At 41.7% G+C, this 22,130-nt stretch overlaps 1 protein-coding gene across 2 annotated transcripts in view; it reads right to left on the bottom strand.

Annotated features, from left to right (window-relative positions):
- Positions 1 to 3,351: 3,351 nt before the first annotated feature.
- CACNB1 (calcium voltage-gated channel auxiliary subunit beta 1) overlaps positions 3,352 to 22,130 on the bottom strand; it is a 129,749-nt gene continuing 110,970 nt past the window's right edge. Inside the window, exons 10-14 of one of the 2 annotated variants that reach the window (XM_018561064.1) lie at positions 21,136 to 21,245; positions 18,569 to 18,720; positions 13,342 to 13,437; positions 11,881 to 12,066; positions 3,352 to 4,242 (exon numbers count right to left, since the gene is read on the bottom strand). In XM_018561064.1, coding sequence (XP_018416566.1) covers positions 3,808 to 4,242; positions 11,881 to 12,066; positions 13,342 to 13,437; positions 18,569 to 18,720; positions 21,136 to 21,245 — 979 coding nt within the window. In that variant the 3' untranslated portion in view covers positions 3,352 to 3,807. Of the gene's footprint in view, positions 4,243 to 11,758; positions 12,067 to 13,341; positions 13,438 to 18,568; positions 18,721 to 21,135; positions 21,246 to 22,130 lie in introns of those variants that run through there. The other variant, XM_018561066.1, reaches the window with a different exon arrangement.

The raw sequence follows: 22,130 nt of genomic DNA, 5'->3' as shown, positions 1-22,130 counted from the left end.
CCTTCAATATTGCTATGTCAGTGGATACATCATTCATTGAATGACAACAACTTGGTAGAGCAAGCCATGATGTCACGGCTGGCTCTGCCCCGTTGCTCTTCAATGACAGGCCAGCGTCCTCAGGTTATTTGAGGACACTGGGCTGTCATTCATTGACAATAACTGGATGGGGCCGGCCGTGAAGTCACAGCCGGCTCCACCCAGTTGTTTTCATTTCTCATGGACCTGCATGAAGCCTCTGGCAGGTGCGGACCAAATGTAAACAGTTGGGCGGAGCTAGCGGTGATGTCAACGCTAGCTCTGCCCAATGGTTTATAGTTTGCCGGCATCTGTCAGATTCTTAATTCTGCGGTAGGAGCTCGTTGTGTGCGGGACCCTGGAAAATCACCCTCCCAGTGCTGAGAGTATGTGGCCTGTTATGGCAGGGAGGTATTCGCAGACCGTTCTCCCTGCTTCGGCTGTCACTTCGGCTGAGCCGCTTGGCTGCTGTATGGGCTATTGTGAATAAGCAAACTGAAGGGCTCTGGCGACTGAACTGAGCCGAAGGATCAGCCGAAGCTATAGCTAGATCCTTCGGCTGGTAAGAAGTCCAGTAGCTTACTTTTTTAGTTATAAATTATTTTCTAGACAATGCAACTTCAATTTTAGCACTTTTTGGTACTAAAGGAATGTGCAAACCATTTGTGAAATCTATACTGAAATGCTGATAATGATGTGTACACCTAAACAATTCAACGTTGCCTACACATAATGCATTATGAGAGACCCCAGCAGTGTTGTCTTACTCTGGAGTACTGGACACTACCTGAAAACAAAGCACAACAACCAGACGGTACACAAGAAACAATATTCCGTGGTTGTCACAAAATGTGAAAAGAGTAAAAAAAAAAGGATTCCGATTGGTGGCAATAGTCTTTTAAAAATTTAAATAAATGAACATGACAAATAAAAGCGGCAGGCAAATATATAACTAGATGCAGGCACAACTCATACAGGCATTTGATTATGATTTACATCTTGGCTTGACAAGAGAACAAGGTAGAGTTACTATTTAAGCTTGAGCTTAGTGGTCCATTGTTCAGCACATAGTGTTGTTGTAGACCCTCAAGAATGGAGGAAGTTATACATTCGGGTTATGCTCTCTTGCCTCCCAAAAAAAAACAAAAAACATTTATGGCACATGTGTGTAATGTCCTCCCCCCCACCCGCCCCACAAACAACTCAGTTACCCCCACATCAGGCTGGGTAAACCTGACTGTACATTCCAGTAGGGGTACAGAAGCCATCAAGAGTCCAAAGGTTGGAGGATTTGCAAGTCATTTTACTACCCGTCTCTAGCTGGTTGCAGGGGAGTCAGTGCAATGAGATGCCAGACAAGAAAAGGCTAAGTAGAAAGTATACATGGTGGAGGGATGAGGTCAGATACAATTGTCAGGACTGGGAGTGGAAGGCAGTGTTAGTGCAGTGAGGGTATCAGAAGGCAGTGTTGGTGTACTTCATGAGATGGCAGTACTAACATAATGAAGTGGGTGTTATGAATAATATAGTAAGGGTGCTGAAGAACTAAGTTACGGAAGCATGATGCTTTGCCGTGTGTGAGATCAGGGGTTCCAAAGATTACTGATATTACTACAAACGCCATAGTAACCAATGAGTTGGTACTACTTTAGTGCAAATGTGTGGCCAAATACAAGATTGTCAGTTATCCAATACTAAATATTTAGTATTGGATAGTTAGTATCCAAAACTAATATTTAGTTATCTGATGTTTGCATACTTTTAAAACTAGTGGCGAATGTTATGCTGGCCACACATTACAAACAGATAGCAACTCTAAAGAAGATTGTACGAACAGCTATGTAGTGCAAGGGCCTACCCGGTTGTATATTAATGGAATGGGTTGTTTAGGAAGGCATTTGCACTACATAGTTGTTGGTAAATCCAAATAAATTGTACATGTCTAAGACACATGCATTGTAATTTTTTAGCACATGACTTTGATGGCAGAAAATTCAGACCTCTTCAGATTCTTACCACCAAACGTCTGTGCATTGACAAATTATTTCCACATCATGGCTAAATATTGTTTCTCTGATGGCGTTTTCTCTATAATACAATCCTCCATCATGCAGAAAGACTTCTGTGCTTAATGCTACAGCTTTTCATTACTCTAAAATAGGGATGTAGGATACTAGTATCATGCTCCTCACACATGACGAGGGAGCATGGAGTCGGCTTCCCAGCCAATCAGGAAGACAGGCAGCGTGACATTACACACCCCCTGGCTTTCTGATTGGCCAGAAAGCCGGCTTTGTGCTCCCTCATCACCTGGTGACAAGGGAGCCGGCTTCACGGCCAATCAGGAAGCTGGGCGCCGTGTAATGATGCGTTGCCCAGCTTTCTGATTGGCCCGTTTCTCGATCGATCAGGAAGCCGGGCAACGCGTCATTACACGGCGTCCAGCTTCCTGATTGGCAAGAAAGCTGGTTCCATGCTTTCTCGTCACCTGGTGACGAGGGAGCATGGAGACGGCATCCCTGCTGATCGAGAAGCCGGGTGGTGAGTCTTTACACGCCGCCTGGCTTCCCTAACGGGACTTCCGGTAACGGTGAGTATCGTAAAGAAATATCGGTACTCGTACTCGATACAAAAAAAACGGTATCGGTGCATCCCTACTCTAAAACAATCAGGAGTATAGTTAATTCACAAAGGAGTCGTGTGATAACATGAATTATTACTTGTGAGTGTTAGTTTTTGATGTTTATTCAAGAACCACCTTGCATTTTCAGTGCATATCCAATCACACCAAGGAGTTTCAGCACCATACCTATATAAATGGACCCAAAATCATTCTCCTGTAGATTTGAATATTACTGTCAGTGATCAAATCTTTGCAACATCAGATAGATAATAGTCTTGTATATGGTCACAGTTTGACAAGGATTGCACTTGCCTCATTGACTGCTACAGAAATTATGCTGATTGCTAATTTGTTGCAAAATTGCAACATTAGCCCATATACATAATTTATAGTTCACCTTTAAGGTGATTTCTAATAAAGTGACAGTATTAAAAAGTGATGTCCAATTACTTCCACATGTTTGACCAGTGATTTAATGTAATAAGGCAGTGCAAAGAGCAAGGGGGTAAGGAACCCACAGCAACCAGATTTTACCTTTATTGGCTATGATCAGCAAAAGGTGATGACTGATCTGTTCCTATGGTTTAGTACACTTTGCTTTTTTGACTTTAAGAAAATGTCTCTGTGATATTCAGAAGTTGCTAAACTGCCCTTCGGGAATGTAAACATATCTGGTCACTCTGGCACAACATAAATTGACCATAGAAATAATTTTACAGCACTGAGGTTGCATGTTTATAAATATGATTCATCATCATACTTTGCAGGTCAATTTATAGGACCTGTTATTAAGGGGGTAGTGAGTAACCCAAGGCAGTGTCAGTGCAGAGCTGCAGTCAGCGGGCATTGTTCATCATACAGTCAGCAATTTATATCAAGTGTTTCTATTAGAGCCCTGAAGTGCAGATAGTTAAATCAAATAGCTGTTGGCAAGAGAGACTGAGGAGTAAAAATATCAATAGGATATTCAATAAAATGTAAGTAGTGTGCAGACATTGCTGAAACCTGAAGGAATGACAAATGTGTAATGTTTTTGTGTTTGGAAAGTTGTGCTGGTCAAAGCAGTGCGTGTTTGGAGGATGGCAGTATACAACAGATGGCAGTGACTTATGCCAGAGGTGTAAGACACCCTCACCACTTATTTTAAGTGTTGTAGTGTATAGATATTAACGAATACACACGTCTCTCCCCCAACTGTCCAGTTGCACCCTGTTCCGGCCTTCACCTTCATGCCAATACTGATCTCTTCCTTTCCCCTGTGGTCTAGGGGACTCCCTTCTTCTTCTTTGTTGCAGGTTCTCCTGATCTGGACCTAGCTCCTCCCAGGATTCTTGACGCTGAAGATGACCATGTTCCCCACCTTGAAAAGTACCCCCGTGGCTTTTGGGCTCTGGGTCCTCATAAGGATCAGTCTCTATGTCCATGCAGGAGTCTCCTGGCTCTGTGTAGGCTGAGTCCCGGCTGCCCTGTGTCTCCGACTCCAGAGTGTCATGACGAGAGAGGACTCTGGAGCCCAGCTGGCCTCTGCGCAGTTGTCCTTCATACACACTTGTCCGGTCTGTTACTTCTGATCTCAGTTCCCCATGAACCAAGTATGGGCCCTAGTTAGTAATACAGACAAATCATGCAAAGACAGAAACACGTGTTATTTACATGCACAAACTGGAAGGTTAGCAGAAAACAGGAAACATTTGCAATAGACCTTATGGTTATGCATATAATAGTTTGTGCACACAGTATCAAAAAAGCACAGTTTGGTGAAGCAGCATAGCCTCAGCAGATAAATCATTCCCTTTAGGCATGCCGGTGTTCAACAACTAACAATCATGTACACTGGCCCTATAAAAAAAAGGAATAGGCAAGTATAGAAAGCATTTGTTTTGTACCAATAGCATAGTTCCTGTATTACTGACTGCACAACTGTAAGAACAAAATGGGAGGAACTGAAAACTGATTTATGATCTGTCACTGCTCCGGTCGCAGTCATTACGAAGTGGCCTGGGGCAAGGAGTGTACTACTACTTTACGACTATATCAAGATACAATGCTTGTATAAAACTGCATTCCTAATTTGTGCATTTGCCCCAACATGCAGTGTGTCCTGTGGTAACCTCTGCTAGCTGGCAGGAAACCCCTTCTCCATTATTAATGATTATATTGTTAATATAATGGATAAGGAATGGGATATTCTTAATGTATTTGATACTGATATTTTGTTTAACACCCTCCTTCTTTATAAAACAAAATCATTTTTAGTAACAATCATGAAATGAATAATAAGAAAGGACAACATAGAAACAGACAGTAAAAATTATATTGCCCCCTTGCTTTGGTTTTCACTGAGCGGGGTGAAAAATTATTTGCACCCTAGCAGATGCAGTCACTGTTGCAATGAAAGTGAACATTTCAGGTGTCCAAAGGGGCCCTTTTACTAGTTTTTCCAGTATAGGGTATCACTACACTCTGTAGGGACACAATTGGTGCCCAAGGCAATACCCCATCTGCTAGGGTCATAGAACATTTCTCTTTGTTACTCTTAACCTGGCCAAGAATATTATAACAATCCATACAAAAGCTCATATAAGATGAAGATTACTACCGGTGATGTGAACAAAGGTATTGCTTATAATTATGCAGGGAAAAGCTGCCTTTTTGTCCCTGCTGCTGATAGGCACAGGCCTACTTGGTATAATGGTTAATCTGGCCTGTGTGTAGCCCATTCTAATCCACTGTTCAACAGAAGTAGACTCTGACAAGTGTACTATCAACAAGATTTACTAGGAAAGACAGCTTTGTTGAGAACAATAGAAATCTAGAACTGGGTGGAGACAGGGTCAGTCCAACCACAGCTGGTATTTAAGCTTTGGAGAGATGCCATACTGACTAACCCACCAACTTGGTAGCCTCTCTTGACTCTGCTAGCAAGATTTTGCATCAGTGTCCACAGCAGCATTCCCAACATGCCTTTCATTTCAGGAAGTTCTTACTCTGTCACCCAGAATGAAAATTCCTTACCGTTTACCTTAAAAAACATAAGAAGCCAGTTGTTTTATACCAAAGCACAACCTAAGTAAGAGTTATGGATGGACACAATGTGTTAATGTGGTTTTGTGACTCATTTGAAACTATTTCTACCTGTCAGTATATAATGCACTTAACATAAACATATATGAAACATAGAAACTGTAACCAGAACAAATGCAAATCAACTTGTGATGCTTTGACTGATGTCTTTGGGAAATTAACTTGCATGCTGGGAGTCAAAGCATGCTTTCTAGCTTTAAAAACAAGTGTCTAAACCATATAACCAACAAACAGAAAAACATACACATGCATTAAAAAGATTGGTAAGTTTAAATGCAGTTACATGATTTATAAAAGCTTACTAGTGCATTCACAGGAGAGTACTACTGTGCACCATCTATGCATATAAAAAAAGTATTGTGTCTTGTAATAAGCAACTAAGATGTTACCTAAAGCGTGTTTCCACTTTTGCAGCCAAATTGGGATAACACCTATGTTCTCTATATTGACCCTGTCACCTCCAATACAGGAGTTCTAGCACAGCATTGTGCTGGAACTCCTGTGCAAGGTGAGAGGGGAAGACTGCTCTCCCCTCTCACTGTATACACGGAGCGGCAGGGTTACCTCTAACCCTGCCGCTCTGCTCACCGCTCCCCATCCTGAAGACGTCGGCGGCCAGTGAGGAGACGACGGAGCCGGGAGCCGGAGCCAGCATAGAGGGAGAGAGGTAGGTGCAGGGGAGGGAGGGGGGCGGCGGGGGAGGATGGACAGCCTGCAGTCTGATTACAAGTGATCTTGGCGACATCGCCAAGATCACTTGTAAAGAAACAAGTGGTTTCCCCACTCTACATTTAGCCCTGCTTGTGCAAAGCAGGGCTAAATGTAGAAAACAAATTACCGCCTGGCGGGCAACTTCAAACCTGTGCCGCTCCTCTGCTCCGTGCCGCCCCGAGGCCAGGCCTTGGTGGCCTTGTCGGGAATCCGGCCCTGATTGCAACTACTCTTTAAAGTGTAGCTGCACTTTTGCAGCCAAACTGGGATAATAACTACTTTATATTTGTTATATATTCCCATTCATATAGCATAACTTTTAAAAAAATGCTAACATTTTTAAGTGCTTTATACTTGCTTAAAAATCCTACCTAGCTTCCTCCTATGTAACTTTGAGGGGGTTGTGCAAAGTTATTTTATATAGGTAGTTTATCTAATGCACCCTGTCTGTACTGTGCTGACAGATTTCGTTATCAGTTGTATACTAGATTTGAATACTGTCTGTCCAAACAAACAGTTTAAAGCCTTCAAGGCAGTGTGTGTTGATGACAGAAAGCTCAGTCTGACACTGCTTGGAATCTGCACAAAGGCGGTTGTGGTGCACTGCATTAAAAATGTTGTGGCACATCTCATTTTTGGAATGTTTTATAGAATATCAATGGGCCCTATGTTTAGCAGTTTATGAACCACTATACCATAAAGCTCCATCATGTCCAAAAAATGCAGAGCAGTGTGGATTTATGTGATTATATTGTATTAGAACTGAATACCAATAACAGCAACCAAAAAAATCAGTTGCACAACCAATCAGCCTACAACAAAAGTACAGTTCTTCCAAGTGTAAAAATGTATTGTAAAGTTAACCAGAAAATTGGTTTGTAGATGACTGTATTTACCAATAAGAAAGTATGCAGGAATTACCAATACATTTAAAAGTGTACCTAAAGCCTAACAGAGAGAGAGAGACATTTGAGATGGGTCTAGCATTTGCCGATTTGTGAGGTTGTAGCAGGTAAGACAGTTTTTGGCACTCTGCTTGCAAGGTACTCTCTCTTGTTTGGGAAGAAGGCCGATGCAGACTGCTAGTAAAGCTTCCCAGTTCTATTGGCTTTCTTTCAGACATTAGTACTGAACTAGATAGGGAGGGAGATATCACATCAATAAAAGTACTTATCTTTGTAGCTTATCTTCCAGGTAGGGAGATATCTACCTCCTCTTCCATTACTAGCACAAACACCAAGACAGCAGATTATAAATGGTACCTGTGATCATTTACTCTTCTCCAAAGAAAAGTGAAGAAACAGCTCCACTTACAGGGAAATGTTAACAGGGTTATTCACAAAAGGGTGAACAGTTTGGAGAAGGCAGAAGTGAACAATCTAGGACAAAAATTCTTCAATTCAGCTACGTTGTCCTAGATTGTTCACTTCTCCAAACTCTTCACCCTTTTGTGAATAATCCTGTATATAATTGACACCTCTGACTCCTGGAGTGCTCAAAATGGATACCTCTGACATTTCGGAGTGCTCACAGAAACAGCCTAACTGCAAACAATGCTTAAAATCACGAGCAACACTTGATTTTATCAGCATGTTTAGACACGAGGCCAATTCAACCTAAATCTGAAAATCAGTTTTTGGGTGGTACTAGTCAGTTAAAGAGCAGTCAGGAGAGAAATATAATTTCTGCCATTAATTACATCTCCTTCTGAAAATGCTAGGTGTCTGACTTTCATGTTTGCAAGAAAAAAAATCCAAATAGCAGCAGAGGTGCCTGGAAAAAATATCACTCCAAATGAAGAGGGGAAAGACGAGTTTGTCTCTTGTTGGTCAGTAGAAGATCATTAGTTAGTAAAATATACTCTGAATTGGTGTAGTATATAATATTTTACAAATTAAATGATCTTCTACTGACCAACACGAGACAACCTCATCTTTCCCCAGCTAATTCAGTTGATATTTTCCCTGGACACCTCTGCTCCTACCTTCTGGGCTTTTTTTAACCTTGCTACCAGTTTTACTACACCAGCATCGGACTACCACAAAATAAAGGTCCTACACCATCCAAACAATTTGTGTGACTAACCAATCTTAATATAAAGGGCTGCATGGAGACCGATACATTATCCATATGCACTGTTTCAGGTTGCAGACACCTTTTGGTCTCTAGCAACCTCAACCAATTTGAGTACAGATCTTTTATACCAAAAATGAATAATGAACACCTTGAATACTACATGAAAATCCCTCTTGCTCTTCAATCCTTCTTTTCTCTCTTTTTGAAAATTCACATTTTCCTTCTGGAAACACTAGATATTTGCCTATACTGTTGACCTTCTGGTTTTAATACTTTAAATAACTGACCTGGAACAAATATGCATTTAACGACCTAAATGATTAAAGTGACATTAAACCCTCAGATTTTTTAAACCAATACTGTAATGTGTGCTTTACTGTAGTCTGTAATCCATGGGTGTTTCCCTTCTCTTTGCTGCTCTTCCTTTTAAATCCTCATGTCTTCTCATGCTTGGGGAGAACTTCCCTTTTCAGCTCAGGGCCTCTTCCTGTAGTGCTAGCTCAGGTTACAAGCCTATAGAAACTTATACACAGACACCGTGTATCCATTCCTGAGACAAGGCAGTCTGCTGCAAAACAGAAGTTCTGCAGAGCATGAGAACAGATACAGATTTAAAAGGAAGAGCAGCAAAGAGAAGGGAAACAACCAAGGATTACAGTAAGACACACATTACACTATTGTTTTATGTTAAAAAATCTAAGGGTTTAATGTCACTTTAATTATAACAGCCAAGCAACTAGTATTTTCAGAAAAAGGTCAGCAAAAACTGGGTTTGTATGTCTTTCATGACAGCTGTACTTTAAACCTCCTACCAGCTTGTTATAACCTTGAGGGATATTATTGACAAGATTTATTCTTTGGTTTCCCTATTTATTTATGGAGACCATCGTGGATGAGTGGACTTTGGATCTCTGTTAGAAATATCTACCTAATAAATTCTCTATGAGGTTTAAACGGTATACATTTTACCCAGTCATGGAAGATGGAACTACTTCACCAGTTTTGGATCGAACTGGAATTTAAACTATGCATGCTTATAGAGTGGGTTGTATTTTGAAAATTTCCCTAAAACTCAAATTGGGAGTTAGGCTTCTCAGTTTTGAATTTCAAAAAGCTGTGGTGGTAGATGATGTAGCCAACAGGATGGGCTGGGCCAGCAAGGCCTATGTATAGCACGTTATCAATGTAATGCTTTAGTATTAGGTAATTACAGGAGCCAGTGTGGGCAAGGAATGGAACATGGGTTACTAACCGATATGTTAAGTCCATTACAATGGAAAAACAACATAGAATCGTCTTTAATTTTGGGCCGATATATCAAATCACTCAACCAGTTTTAGATGAGGGAGTTGAGGAGGGTGCAGAGTGGAAATATAACTTCCCTTGATGCTTATCATGCATGTGCACTACTGTATTCCATCATCTTCCATCGTTCTCTGACTTGGTGTATGGAAGATTTCCAAAAGTCTTCAATAAATATACTAGGCAAAGGGTGTTGAAGGAAAAAAAGGCCACGAAATGCACAAAACTGTAAATCAGGGAAACTGCAGATCAGCACTGCATGCGTACCCATTTTGTTTTCAGTGAAGCATATTGAGTGGACCTCTTTAATATGAATACACAAAATGAATAAAATAAGATACAAATGATCAAAGAAAAACAATACCAGACAGCTAATAGATGGCAGGTAAAACCTTGTTAATAAAAACGATGAAAAGATAGTATGGAAGAGAGGAGGAGTTGTTGTCATGTACTGATATTTTACAGTAACTGTTAAAGATATAAGGTGATAATGCTTTTGAACAAAATCAAAAATGTATGCATTAGCAAGTACTCTACACAACCCAAGACAAAGGCATGTCTCCCTCCTGTTACATACTGAATCCTGAATTCTACATCAAAGAGGGCCCTCAAATCTGCAAACATACCCAAATTAACATTTCTTCCAATTTCTTTTATGCAATATGAGAGCAGCTAATATTCACTTTAGTGTCTGACACCATGACAAATTGTGCATATTTGCCCACCCTCTGCTTGCCATCATACTGACTAACAGCAGGCCTTGCTAAGAGCAGAATAGGGGGATGTTCAATACATCATATATTTCAGATCTGATCAGCTATGACATTGCAAACAGGTGCAGTCCTTGTTTTTATTTATTTTTCCGGATGTGTGCCTGACTTTTAAAGGAGAACTATGGGGTCAGGGCTTTTCCCCATAGTTCTCCTAAGGGTCACGGGAGAACACAAACTAGAGTCCTCCCGTGACCCAAAGCTTAGTATACAGCGAGCTACAGCTCGCAGTATACTGAGACGCCGCAGCCGGAACAGATCTCGACATTGCAGTCCAGATCCACCCAGCTGCGGGATTGACAGCTGGCTCTGCCTATCCAGAGGCAGAGCCAGCTGTGCCAGCCCCCTCCTCCGTCCGTTCCGCCAGTCAGCGCTGGGGGATCGGAGCGGGGAGGGGATCCCTGCAGGGAACTGTGAGTGACAGTGACGGCTCTCTGCAGGGATAGATTGAGAAGTGAGCGAGTGACGGTATGTGTTCGCTCACTTCCCGATCTACTGAGCCGACCTGTGACAGTTTCATTGTCACAGGTCGGCTCAGATTATGAGTCTGAGTGAAAATCACTCGCCTCATAATTCTCCTTTAAGAGACAAGGGGGATTTTACAGAATAGGTTGCCCTTTAAAGCTGCACTGGCTCTTTAGTATATGTCCACTTTTTTGATATAAATACTGCTAGCAGAGTGTTGTAATTTTTCTAGACTCCAATTACAGTTTACCAAAAACAAATTCAACTTTAACAAACACAAGTGACAGGATATGTATCTGAAGACTGCATGTGTCAGAACTTTTTTAAAGTCATGTGTAATTGCTCCTGTGTTCTATAACATTTGTAGTATATTTATACTAAATATTATACTAATATGTAGTATATTTATACTACATATTTATGTAGTTATCATACTCATCATTGAAAATGTAGGCTTGTGAAAAGCAACAAATTGTCTTAAAACAATACATTCTTTAATCTTGGCAAATTCCGTCCGTTTTTCTACTACGGGCGGACGGCAAGAGGTTAATAACCTTTTGTGGCAGCAATATGTTTTGTAAACATTTCAGCATTTGCAAACATTAAGATTTGAAAATAAATATGAATACTGCTTTTTAGATGCTGTTTTTTTGTAATGTAGGTGGGCTACTATGTCAAGGCAGTAAAAAGAATATTTTCTGCTGGTCCCCATATACATATTTCTCTTCCCCAGAACTACACAGCATGTTCATCAATCTTAGTTGATGACCCTGTTTCCCCACGACCTCCCCACCATCCCAGGTTCTCTTTCAGCGAGGTGAGCACTTGCACCTGTAGATTGGAGACAGGGGCTGGGCTGGAAGCTAGTGCTGCAGTGGCGAGGGTACGGTTCAATAGCGGGTTGGGTGGGTTAATGCTTGGTGGGTGAGTGGCCTTCCAGTATGCCTCTAAATATTCTGCCAGGTGCTCACAGGCATCCTCCAATTGGTTCTCATCCAGAATGATGTCAAACATTTCCTGTGGACATATAAGGGATTATTAAGAGGGTTGCACATTAAACCTTGCAATTATATGTATGGCAATAAAATGCTTAGTGATATGTCTTGGTTACATTTTGTACACATTGTGAGTTCGTAGCACCATACAAGGGCATAACTTTAGCAAATCATTAGATTGCTATGGGGCCCAGAAGCACAAGTGGCCCAGAGATGTCTGGCTACATAGTAATTAATGCAGGTACCAATAGCATTTGGTAAATACATTTGGATACAATTACTGTACATATAGTTCAAGAAAGCGTGAAAATAATAGTACACTCTACCACTGTAGGAATGGCCTTTGAAATGCAGATTAAATGATCCCTTAATGGCTTGGTATCAGCCCTATCGCACATAGTTATAGCCCTGGCACAGTTTCTTGTTACAGAAGATTTGTGACACAATCTAACAGTTTTCTAGGTGTAGAAAAAGCAAACTGGCACCTACTTTAAGTAAAAGCAGTAAAGGGGTAATAATTGCTGTTACTTTCTCTATTTCTTAAGAATGTGTGGGGTTAGGATGCAACCTTTATATGGTTCACTGAACCCAACTGGACAGATGTAGTTGAAGACAGTTTTTAACCCAGTTCTAAACGGTATGCATCTTACATATCCACAAATACATCTTGCTATGTCTACATTGCATTGGGTGTATTCGGTATGTCTCAAGGAGCTGTGTCACATCTAACCTCCATGGCTGTAAACTTTTAAATTAAAATTATCAAATTATTTGCATCGTGGAGAATTTCTGAAAGTCTCAGGCCTTGATCTGAACCCCTTCAAGAGACATGCCTCACACATTGTGAATACACTTCCATGATGCTTGGCAACTGTTTGACGGACCAATGAACGTTGCATTATAATGAGGAACATAAATGTAACCATATGCAGATCTTTACTTGCACAAATATTCAGGAACCCACTTATGAAACTCATTCTGAAACCTCCACAACACCTAGGGGTCTATTCACTAAGGTGCCGTAGGCAGCCGAGTGAAAGACCGATCTGAAGTGAAGTGAGCCGAATACTGTTCGGCTATTCACCTCACGGCTGGGAAAAAAATCCCATTTAAAGCATTGGGACATTACTATTGGCTATTTCAATTTGCAATAGCCAATAGTAAACTAGCATTGTCAAATCTTTTGGAAATTATTGGATGCTGATTGTGTTTGTTTAATGAGCAGGATATGAACCTGTCACAGTAGTGGTGAATTATTTTGTATTCTTCTAACTAGTTATCAGAAATGCACACTTACCGGAGGACACTGTGCCAGTTTATCTGCTGCCACCATCTGTACGTTTAAATGCTTCGCTTGTGACTTTCCTCTTGATTTTATCAGCCTATGTAATACCTAATGAGGTTTAAATGAAGAGAAATCACATTGGGAGCAGTATGGTATATTGCACTGTAAAAGTAGTAGAATTGAGGGCAATGTACAGAGACGTTTCCAGTAAAATGTAACCCTTTTCCCCCTTCATTATTCATGCCAATGTCAGGTTCCTGACTTTTACTGTCCATAAATAAAAGAATCACTCACAGAAAGTCAGCAAAACAGCCTTAACACATTTTACACCAACATGCACGGTTGTAAAAGCTCAGGGCTGGGGTGGAGAGTGGTCACCTACTGGGCAGCAGCAGGATTAGTTTTGTTTGCACCTCCTTTACTACTGCTGACAGGTATGTAATATGAAGTATCATGATAACGATAAATAAGATGTCCTATCCTATATTATTTAAAGCACGAAGGCAGGAAGTGGACGAAAGGTTAGCAGGGAAAACTGCAAGGCTGTGCAGAGTGGACATGCGCTGTTTTTCCCTCAGCAGCGCTATCTGATGTCATATTGCTGATGACCCACTGATTCGTCTGGCACTGCCTGTATAGTTACAGTGCTAGGGTGATGTCATTTGAACAAGACTCACTGCCACTACAATCATGCACTACAAGCACACATTTTGCTACTGGCTGCCAGTGTACCCACACACGTCTCTGTCAACAAACCTGCGCACTTTGCAGAACACCATTTCACCCACACATTTCGCTGTTGACTGCAACTGCACTCGCACAGTTCTCCTCTGACGGGGACTCTACCTACACACTTTTCTAATGACTGCCACTGCAATGGAGCTCTTCTTGATTGTATCAATGCATTTATATACTAACTGCCATTGCACTTTGCCAACCATCACTATACCCACAAAGGTTTTCACTGCTCTTCACTTCTGTACTGACTGCCATTGCACTCACACACTTTTCTGACAACCATCACTACACCATTGCAGAATTTTATTGTACCCACACTCATCACTGAATGCCACTGCAGTGGTACTCTTTTTTTATTGACCACCATTACACCTCCACACCTCTGCACTGACCTCCACTGCATGTCTCCACTGACAGAAGCTAACCACCACTATATCTGTACTGACCACCACTGCACTTATTATTATTGGTATTTATTTAGCGCCCACAATTGAGCCAATTAGCCTACCAGCATGCCTTTGGAGTGTGGGAGGAAACACAGGGGAACATGCAAGCTTCTTGTAGATAGGGACCTGGCCAGGATTCGAACCAGGGACCCCCAGCGCTACAAGGCAGAAATGCTAACCATTATGCCACTGCACTTGCATAATTCTCCTCGAACTACTGAGGCCCCTGCACACTTTTCCATTAACGGACATTGCACCACGCACTTTTCTGACATACACTTCTCCACAGCACCAATGCACTTCACTGAACCCAAGACACTTGGTCACTAAACCACACACTGTTCCATTGACATCCCCTTTACCTGTGTATTTCTCCACTGACCACTAATGTACCCACACGCTGGATACATAGCTGCCAAGGTTTCTTTATTGTACTAATGCAATTCTGCACTGACCGCCACTGCATTAATGCTCTCCCCCAGTGAATGCAACTGTACCACACACTGCTCAATTGACTGCCAATGTAAGAGTAATAGAGTACACTCTATCATTCACCATATAGCACATCTTGCTGAACATTTATACCGCCAGTATTTTTTTTTTTGGGGGGCGGAATATGGTATTTCATCCTGTTTAACAAATGCCCACACTTTTGTTAATGTGTCATTATGAGAACTGTTGTTAGGCCTTGAAGACCATCTGTCCAATCTAGATTCACTAAGAATGAAAATAGCTGATTGGAAGCCCATTTAAAGTCTAAACAAAGGACTGAAGGATCTTAACCCTCTGCACACTGCTACTCACTGCTACTGTACATACTTTAAGCAAAGAGTCAAGTCATAACTTATCCTTCAATGAAATGGACATACACTGAGTGGCGCGATTATTATGACCACCCCATCAGTACTTCGTTGGGCCACGAGATGACTCCACGAGATGACTTCGTTGGGCCGCCTCGTGACTCCACGAGATTTTGAAAGGTGATGAGAGGAATCTGACACTGCACTGTTGCCCTTCTGTTGTCTTGTACCAGTCTTGCCACTCTCCGTTCTGCCCTAACATTGACTAGTCGCTGACGGCCACAATTCGCATGTTCAGACCCAGATTTTCGGCTGACAGTCCAGTCTTTAAACACTTTAACAGCTGTTCTTGAACATTTAACGAATTCTGCTGTTTTGCTGATACTCGCTCCATGGCTCCGCGCCAACAATCATCCCACTTTCAAAGGCTGTTAAATTGCATTGTTTATCCATATCTTCAGAAACAAATCACTTCTACTGTCGTGGTAAACAACCTGTTGCCTTATTTATAATGGTCTGACCCTCTAGCAACTTCAGCGCAAAATTATAGCTAATTAGCCTACAAACGTCAGGTGGTCATAATAATCTGGCCACTCAGTGTATAAGGGGGTGTGACCATATGTTAATATTCAAGCTTCTTTCATTCAATGTTGCACAGTTGTACAGGCTCCTCTTCTGTACTTAAATTTGTTACTCTGTTTTCACTGTATAATTGGTGAGCTTCTCACTACAACAAGTCAGGGAGAGCCAACCTTAGTCCCAGCCGGACTGTCCTGGCCTGCCCCTTTCATTCATTGGATTTAGTTCTTTCAATCATGGAGGCCCAGCATCACACATTGGCATTATCTAGGGTGTTCTGCATGCAGATGCCATCTTCCCAGGAATACCCACTTCTCCAGACTGACACCCACACATAAAAAAAAACACACAAAAAACAGCTTAAATCCAGCCTGAGGCCTCTTGAAAAAAGTACTGAAGTAGGGTGCTGTGATGTTTATCAGGAAGTTATGCACAGCAATTTATTGGCTCCCCCTATCATCTGCCTGCATTGCATAGAGAAGCACAGAGAATGTATGTTCTGTTTTTAATTTAATTTGCATGTTAATAAGGGGGAAAAGGAGGACCCAAGGAAGGCAATGATAAGCAGATACAACTTTAGCTTTACAATTTTTAGGAACCTTTTGCACCCTGCTATACTTTCTTACATACTTTAAGCAAACTTTGGCAAAAAAACAGAAATTATTGGTTTACATACCCAATGCTTCTAGGTATGCTCCTTGCAGCACAAAATGCTTTGGCCAAGTTTATGTGATAACCCTGTCACATGAGGGGAGCATAAGTGGGTGGGGCTGGAATGTTAAGAGACTCTGACACTTTGTCCAGAAATTTAGGGATTAAAATTTAGGGATGCACCAAATGCTCCGATACCAGAGCTACCGGTCAGAGGGAGATTCTATGCACCCTTGCGACACTGCCGGTCAGCCTGGCTTCCTGACCAATCAGGAAGAAGGGCGGTGGGTCATGGCCTGCAACCCGGCTTCCTCATTGGTCAGGGAGCGAGTAGGCAGTGCCGCGAGGGAAAATGAAGACCCTAAAAAGTTTTGCAACTCCACCAAAGCCCCCCTTCCGGAGCTGCTCGGGGGCAATGTCAGAGTGTACAGGCTGACCTTCTTCCAGACATCCCCCAGCGACCAGTTTGTGTTTTTATTTTTGGAAGGGTGTGACTGGACACAGCGAGCTGTTATCCATCAAAGATCATTCAGCTGCCTATCATGTCATAGAAAAGGTAAGTGAGCAATGGACATGTGCAAAGCTTCTTTTCCCAGTGCAAAGTCCTGACACAATCCAAGGCAGGAGCCTGGACTGTGTGCATGGCCAGCAATCACAACATTAAAATCAGCAGAGTCAAACTTGCCTTGTCTTTCCTTCTCCCCGGCTGCAGCTGCTGCACAGGGCTGCCATCAGAAATAACACTATTACAACTTAATATATGAAACTGTAATGTGTATTCCAATGCACAGGTAACACTGACTCCGCTAGGGCACACCGCACAGGAAACACTGACTCAGCTGGGGTGACACTGCACAGGTGACAGTTACTCCACAGGGGGGGACACCACACAGGTGACACTGACTCCCCTGCGTCGCGCCCCTAGTCAGCCTTGAGCATCTGCTGCTGTCCACTGCAAAGGCTCTCCCCCCGCCACCCAGCGTCGGGCCCCCATTTTGTCGGCTAAAACATAAGCTCCGTCCCCTGAAAAAACAAACCTTCCTGCTCGTACAGGAAGGTACCAATTGTACAGGGAAGGGGGAACGTACCTAATATTTTATAGCATGAATTCCTTGGTTGATGTCCGGGCCCCCCGAACTGCTGGGGCCCCTTACTTGAGTGCTGGCTGTACCCCCCTTATGGGGGCCCTGCTGCTACAGCAACATCTGACAGCGCAGCGGGAGAACTGACACTGCTGCACTAGGAGGAGGTTGAGGAACCTCTCACGTAGCACAGCAGAAGGCACGTAGCGACCCACTTAACATGGTGTTGCGACCCACTTAACATGGGGTTGCGACCCGTAGATAGAGAACCACTGCTTTAGATGGTATACTGCAAGTTCTCCCAGGACTGTAAGTGGACCGCATGTTGGCAAGGCCCACAGGACCGCTGCTCTTGTGCTTATAATCTTGCACACCAGGTATGTAAGTAAGGAATTCCCACAGGAGCAGGGAGAGTTAATGTCATCTGTGACTCATCACTGCAGGAAGCAGGGAGCCCAAGTAACTGTCCTGGAGTATCGATGTGTGGGTGTGATTTAAGAGATGGGGATAGTGACCTGGCTTACCACAGCGGTGGTCCTGACACATTTTGAAGTCCCCACCAAGCAGGTTAAAGATGTCCGGCAGGATCCAGGATACATGCCCCATCCCAACAGCCACATCCTTCTGGCAGGCATACTCCCTAAGTCATGGACAGGTCTCCACCAGAGTCTTGTGGCCACTTTCTGCAGCTCTTCTTCCATGCATTATGCTGATGTATTCTACACACAGCCATATCTAGCCAAGAGTACCTTTCTGATGTTATCTCCTCTAACTCAACTACTCTAAGAAATGGGCCATTTCCACGACAAAGATTGCAGCACACAATTACAGCACACAATTACAGCATAGTTGTCAGCATATACATTTTTGTGCGCTCCATAAGATACTACCTGACACAGTTGTCCAATAATAGATCATTGACCTTTACAATTCTTGCACTTACTTTAGGAGAAGTGATCTTAATGTAGACAATAATGGGTGCAAGTGACGTTTTGGCAAGCTGAGCAGGGTGGTTAATGGTGTCAGCATCAAGAGCAACCAGTTGAAGGGTTCGGGCCAACTCAAAGATACGCTCGATCTCACTCTGTACCTCCGCTTTAACCAATAAAGAGGGAGAACAAATGAAATTAGTAAAGAATATAGCATAAATATCATGACAGTCAAATTCATTTGCTTCAGTTCTTTGAAGGTGAAATGCAGATTATACCATGCTATGTTTAAAACAATGCTCGAGCTCCACAGTTACCACTGCTACAGAGCATTCAATAAGAGCAATCTGCATCACAGTGCAGCACAATGCTTTCATATGTGACATATGAGCTCCAACAGCCATGGTAAATAGGGTAACAATGGATCTGCTTATTCCTGCAAGCAACACATCACTGCAACAGTGGCCTATTGTTTTCTGATGACAATGAGCAATAGATTACAATATGTATGTGATCTGTTGATGCAGAGGTGCATAGGGAAGGGGGAGGAGGGGCAGATTATGTAATCTCTGCTTTAACTCATAACTACTATGAAGGCAAAAAGAGAAAAAATAAATCAGAATGATACACAATTTAATAAATAAATCATTATCTCCTCTACCAATATTTCCCACATTGAAACAAATACTTTGTTCTAGATGACATTTGCGTATACTGTGTGAGCAAAATAAATTCACATACGCAGGTGCAATGTAATTTACATTTTTTTGTGAAATAAAAATTATTAATCCAAATCTGCTACCAAATTGAAGCATTATCTGCCCTGAAATCTATTTTACGTATGGACAGACTAGAAAAGCTGAAGATTATAGAATACAAAACTAAGAAATCTAAAAAAAAATCTCTAGGATAAAGAGGAGAAAAAAGGAACTAGGGCTTAAGTGGATAAGCAAATTCAATGTAAGGATGTAAATTACACTTTTTTGTGTGTTTTTATTTGCTCCAGTGTAGCCCAGTCTTTGGACATAAGATGATTTAAAGCTCTAAATATCACTTACCAGCACACCAAGACTGATTTACTGCTGCCAGGTTAGGACATGATGATATTGAGTTTTATTCCCCCAGTTTCCTCTCAGAACAATGTCAAATAAAATATTTGTGAGCTGTTGGTTCAATCACATGCAGCAGGAAACCAAATGTTGAAGCAGCAAAAAATTAAGCATCATAATTTGCATTCTGTAGAATGTACAGACTTTATCTTTACATTCTCAGAAGGTTCAAGAAGAGATTGCATAAATCTATGGGTGACAAACATATATTTCAACAATGTTCTACTTTAAAGAATACTTCTGGGAAAATAAAAAAAAAGTACCTTTGCAATGGGGCTACCCCCCCGCACTGCAAGGGTTAAGTGCTCATTTTGATCCTCAGTCCCCACAGCTCCCTACTGGCTACTAGACTGGTCCCTGCAGTCTCTTCTACCCTGAGCTCCGATGGTCTAAGGAACGCTGACGTCAACATGTTTTATCCAAGTCCATTGACCTGTATTAGCAGCAACGGAGGGGGGAGAGGTTAGTGCTGACGACCAGGAGATGGAGGATCAGGTGAGTATATCTGCTTTATTTGAGTCCCCAAAACAAAATGAGCACTTAACCCTTGCAGAGCAGGGGTCGCTACACTGCAAGGAGACGTAAACCCTAAACAATTGCCTTTTTTTTTTTAAACTACTGGTTTCTACTACTTTTTTTTCCATCCTTTGTTGCACCCTAGTGCTTCTGATTTACAGCAGGCTCTACTTAGCCACTTCCTGTCTACATGCATTTCAAAGATAGCTGAATGGCAATAAAGCATTTCTCAGGGATAGTTTCCTGATGGTGACAGTCAACCATGCCTACATAATGTTTGGTGAATCTGCCACTTGTAGTATCTAATGAAATCTCATGTGACATGGCAACAACATAGGAACACAGCTGGGAGACAGGGGTTTGTCACCCTTTAACAGAAAGTGTCTAAACAAGGACATTCATTGCGAGATTATTTTAATGAAAGCTGCAGATTTAAAGATGTATACAAGTACAATGTATATATAGATATATATATACCTAAATATATCTATATATATACCTAAATATATCGATATATAGATATATATATATGTAATATATCTATCTGTCTATCTATCTATCTATATCTCTATATACTTAAGATTCCCATGCAAGCACTGTGCAAGACTAGACATTTCACTCAAAATAAATCACTTATGGGAACCAGTAAAAATGTTAATGAGTAGGTGTGACCAGAATAGCACAACAAATAAAGAATTAGAAAAGGTGGAAAGAAAGATATCTAAATTGCCAAGATAAAGATGATGGCAAATATGTCACAAGTACAAAATGTTGAAAAGGCTGATTGCCGCTGATTTTATTTTGAATATTATTGTTGTAAAGAAAAAAAAAATGCTCATTAGTGATTCTTATCCCATATGGTTCTGTTTTTTTTATCATTCGCTTGTTTGCAAACATCACGTAATTTCATGTTGTCATTCACTTTGTTAGTGTATTAAGGTTTACTGGACACTCACCTAAACTGGAACGTGTGTTAGACCTCTCCATGATATTGTGCTTGCTAGGGTTGTTCAGGACAGATCGTTTGGCAAGAGAGATGTCAGCAGTAACCCGGGTAATGGAGATTCTATAGAAGAGTTAAACCATAAAAGCAATTTGTTTCATTTGGTGCTTTAAAGATATGAATCTCGATGATAACATAGAAAAAAAACTTGAAACCAACCTGTGAGTTCCTAATTCTGCTAAAGTAACAGCTGATAGTATGTATATGAAAACAGTAACTTTGAGAAAGTCTCTGTTTGCATAACGGCTCTGGTAGGGCCCTAGGTAACACTGAAGGGAGAGAGTCTACAATAGAAATTATCTGACGACAGATTATTACCCTATTAAATTATTGAGGTCACTTTATGGGGATTTACTAAAAGGTCAGTCCAAAGCAAATATATTGTTTTTGGTGGATCTTGGAGAGTTAAAGCAGAACTGATTTTCATTTATTTTAGCCCCCTTTAAACAAAATTGCTAAGCTTTACATACCCTCTCCAAGCTACAGTCCCTAGCTTCCTCCTTGATCCTTTGCTGCTGGTCTTCAGACAGAATTATAGGTAATGCCATTGCACCCGTTTTCCTGTGATCCCAGCCTGTGGCTGACATACCCCCTAGCGGTACGTAGCTTGGGCTCACAGTACTCCACGACTGTGTTTGCTGCCCAGACTAGGAGGAAGGCCCAATCCCCACCGAGAATAAAGAGGAAAGACCCATGACATCATCAGATTGGCTAGAAGATTGCAGGAAAAAGGCACGTATAAGGCAGGAAAAAAAAGAGGGGAGGGGGGCAATCAACACTGATAGTACTGCTTTAAACAGCCACATGCTTTCTTGCATCTATCTGGGACTCTGGTGTTTAGAACTATATGCTTTTTAATTTATATAAAGGAAATTAATGAATGAGTGAATCCCCAGGGCTGAGTCAAGGAGCGGCCGAAGAGCTACCTTGGGCACTTCAGCAAGGGGG

This window comes from Nanorana parkeri, unplaced genomic scaffold (genome assembly GCF_000935625.1).
Source record: "Nanorana parkeri isolate BGI_ZX_2015 unplaced genomic scaffold, ASM93562v1 scaffold497, whole genome shotgun sequence".
Lineage (NCBI taxonomy): Eukaryota > Metazoa > Chordata > Amphibia > Anura > Dicroglossidae > Nanorana > Nanorana parkeri.
The sequence above is the reverse complement of the archived record's forward strand: the minus strand, read 5'-3'. Positions and strand labels throughout refer to the sequence as shown.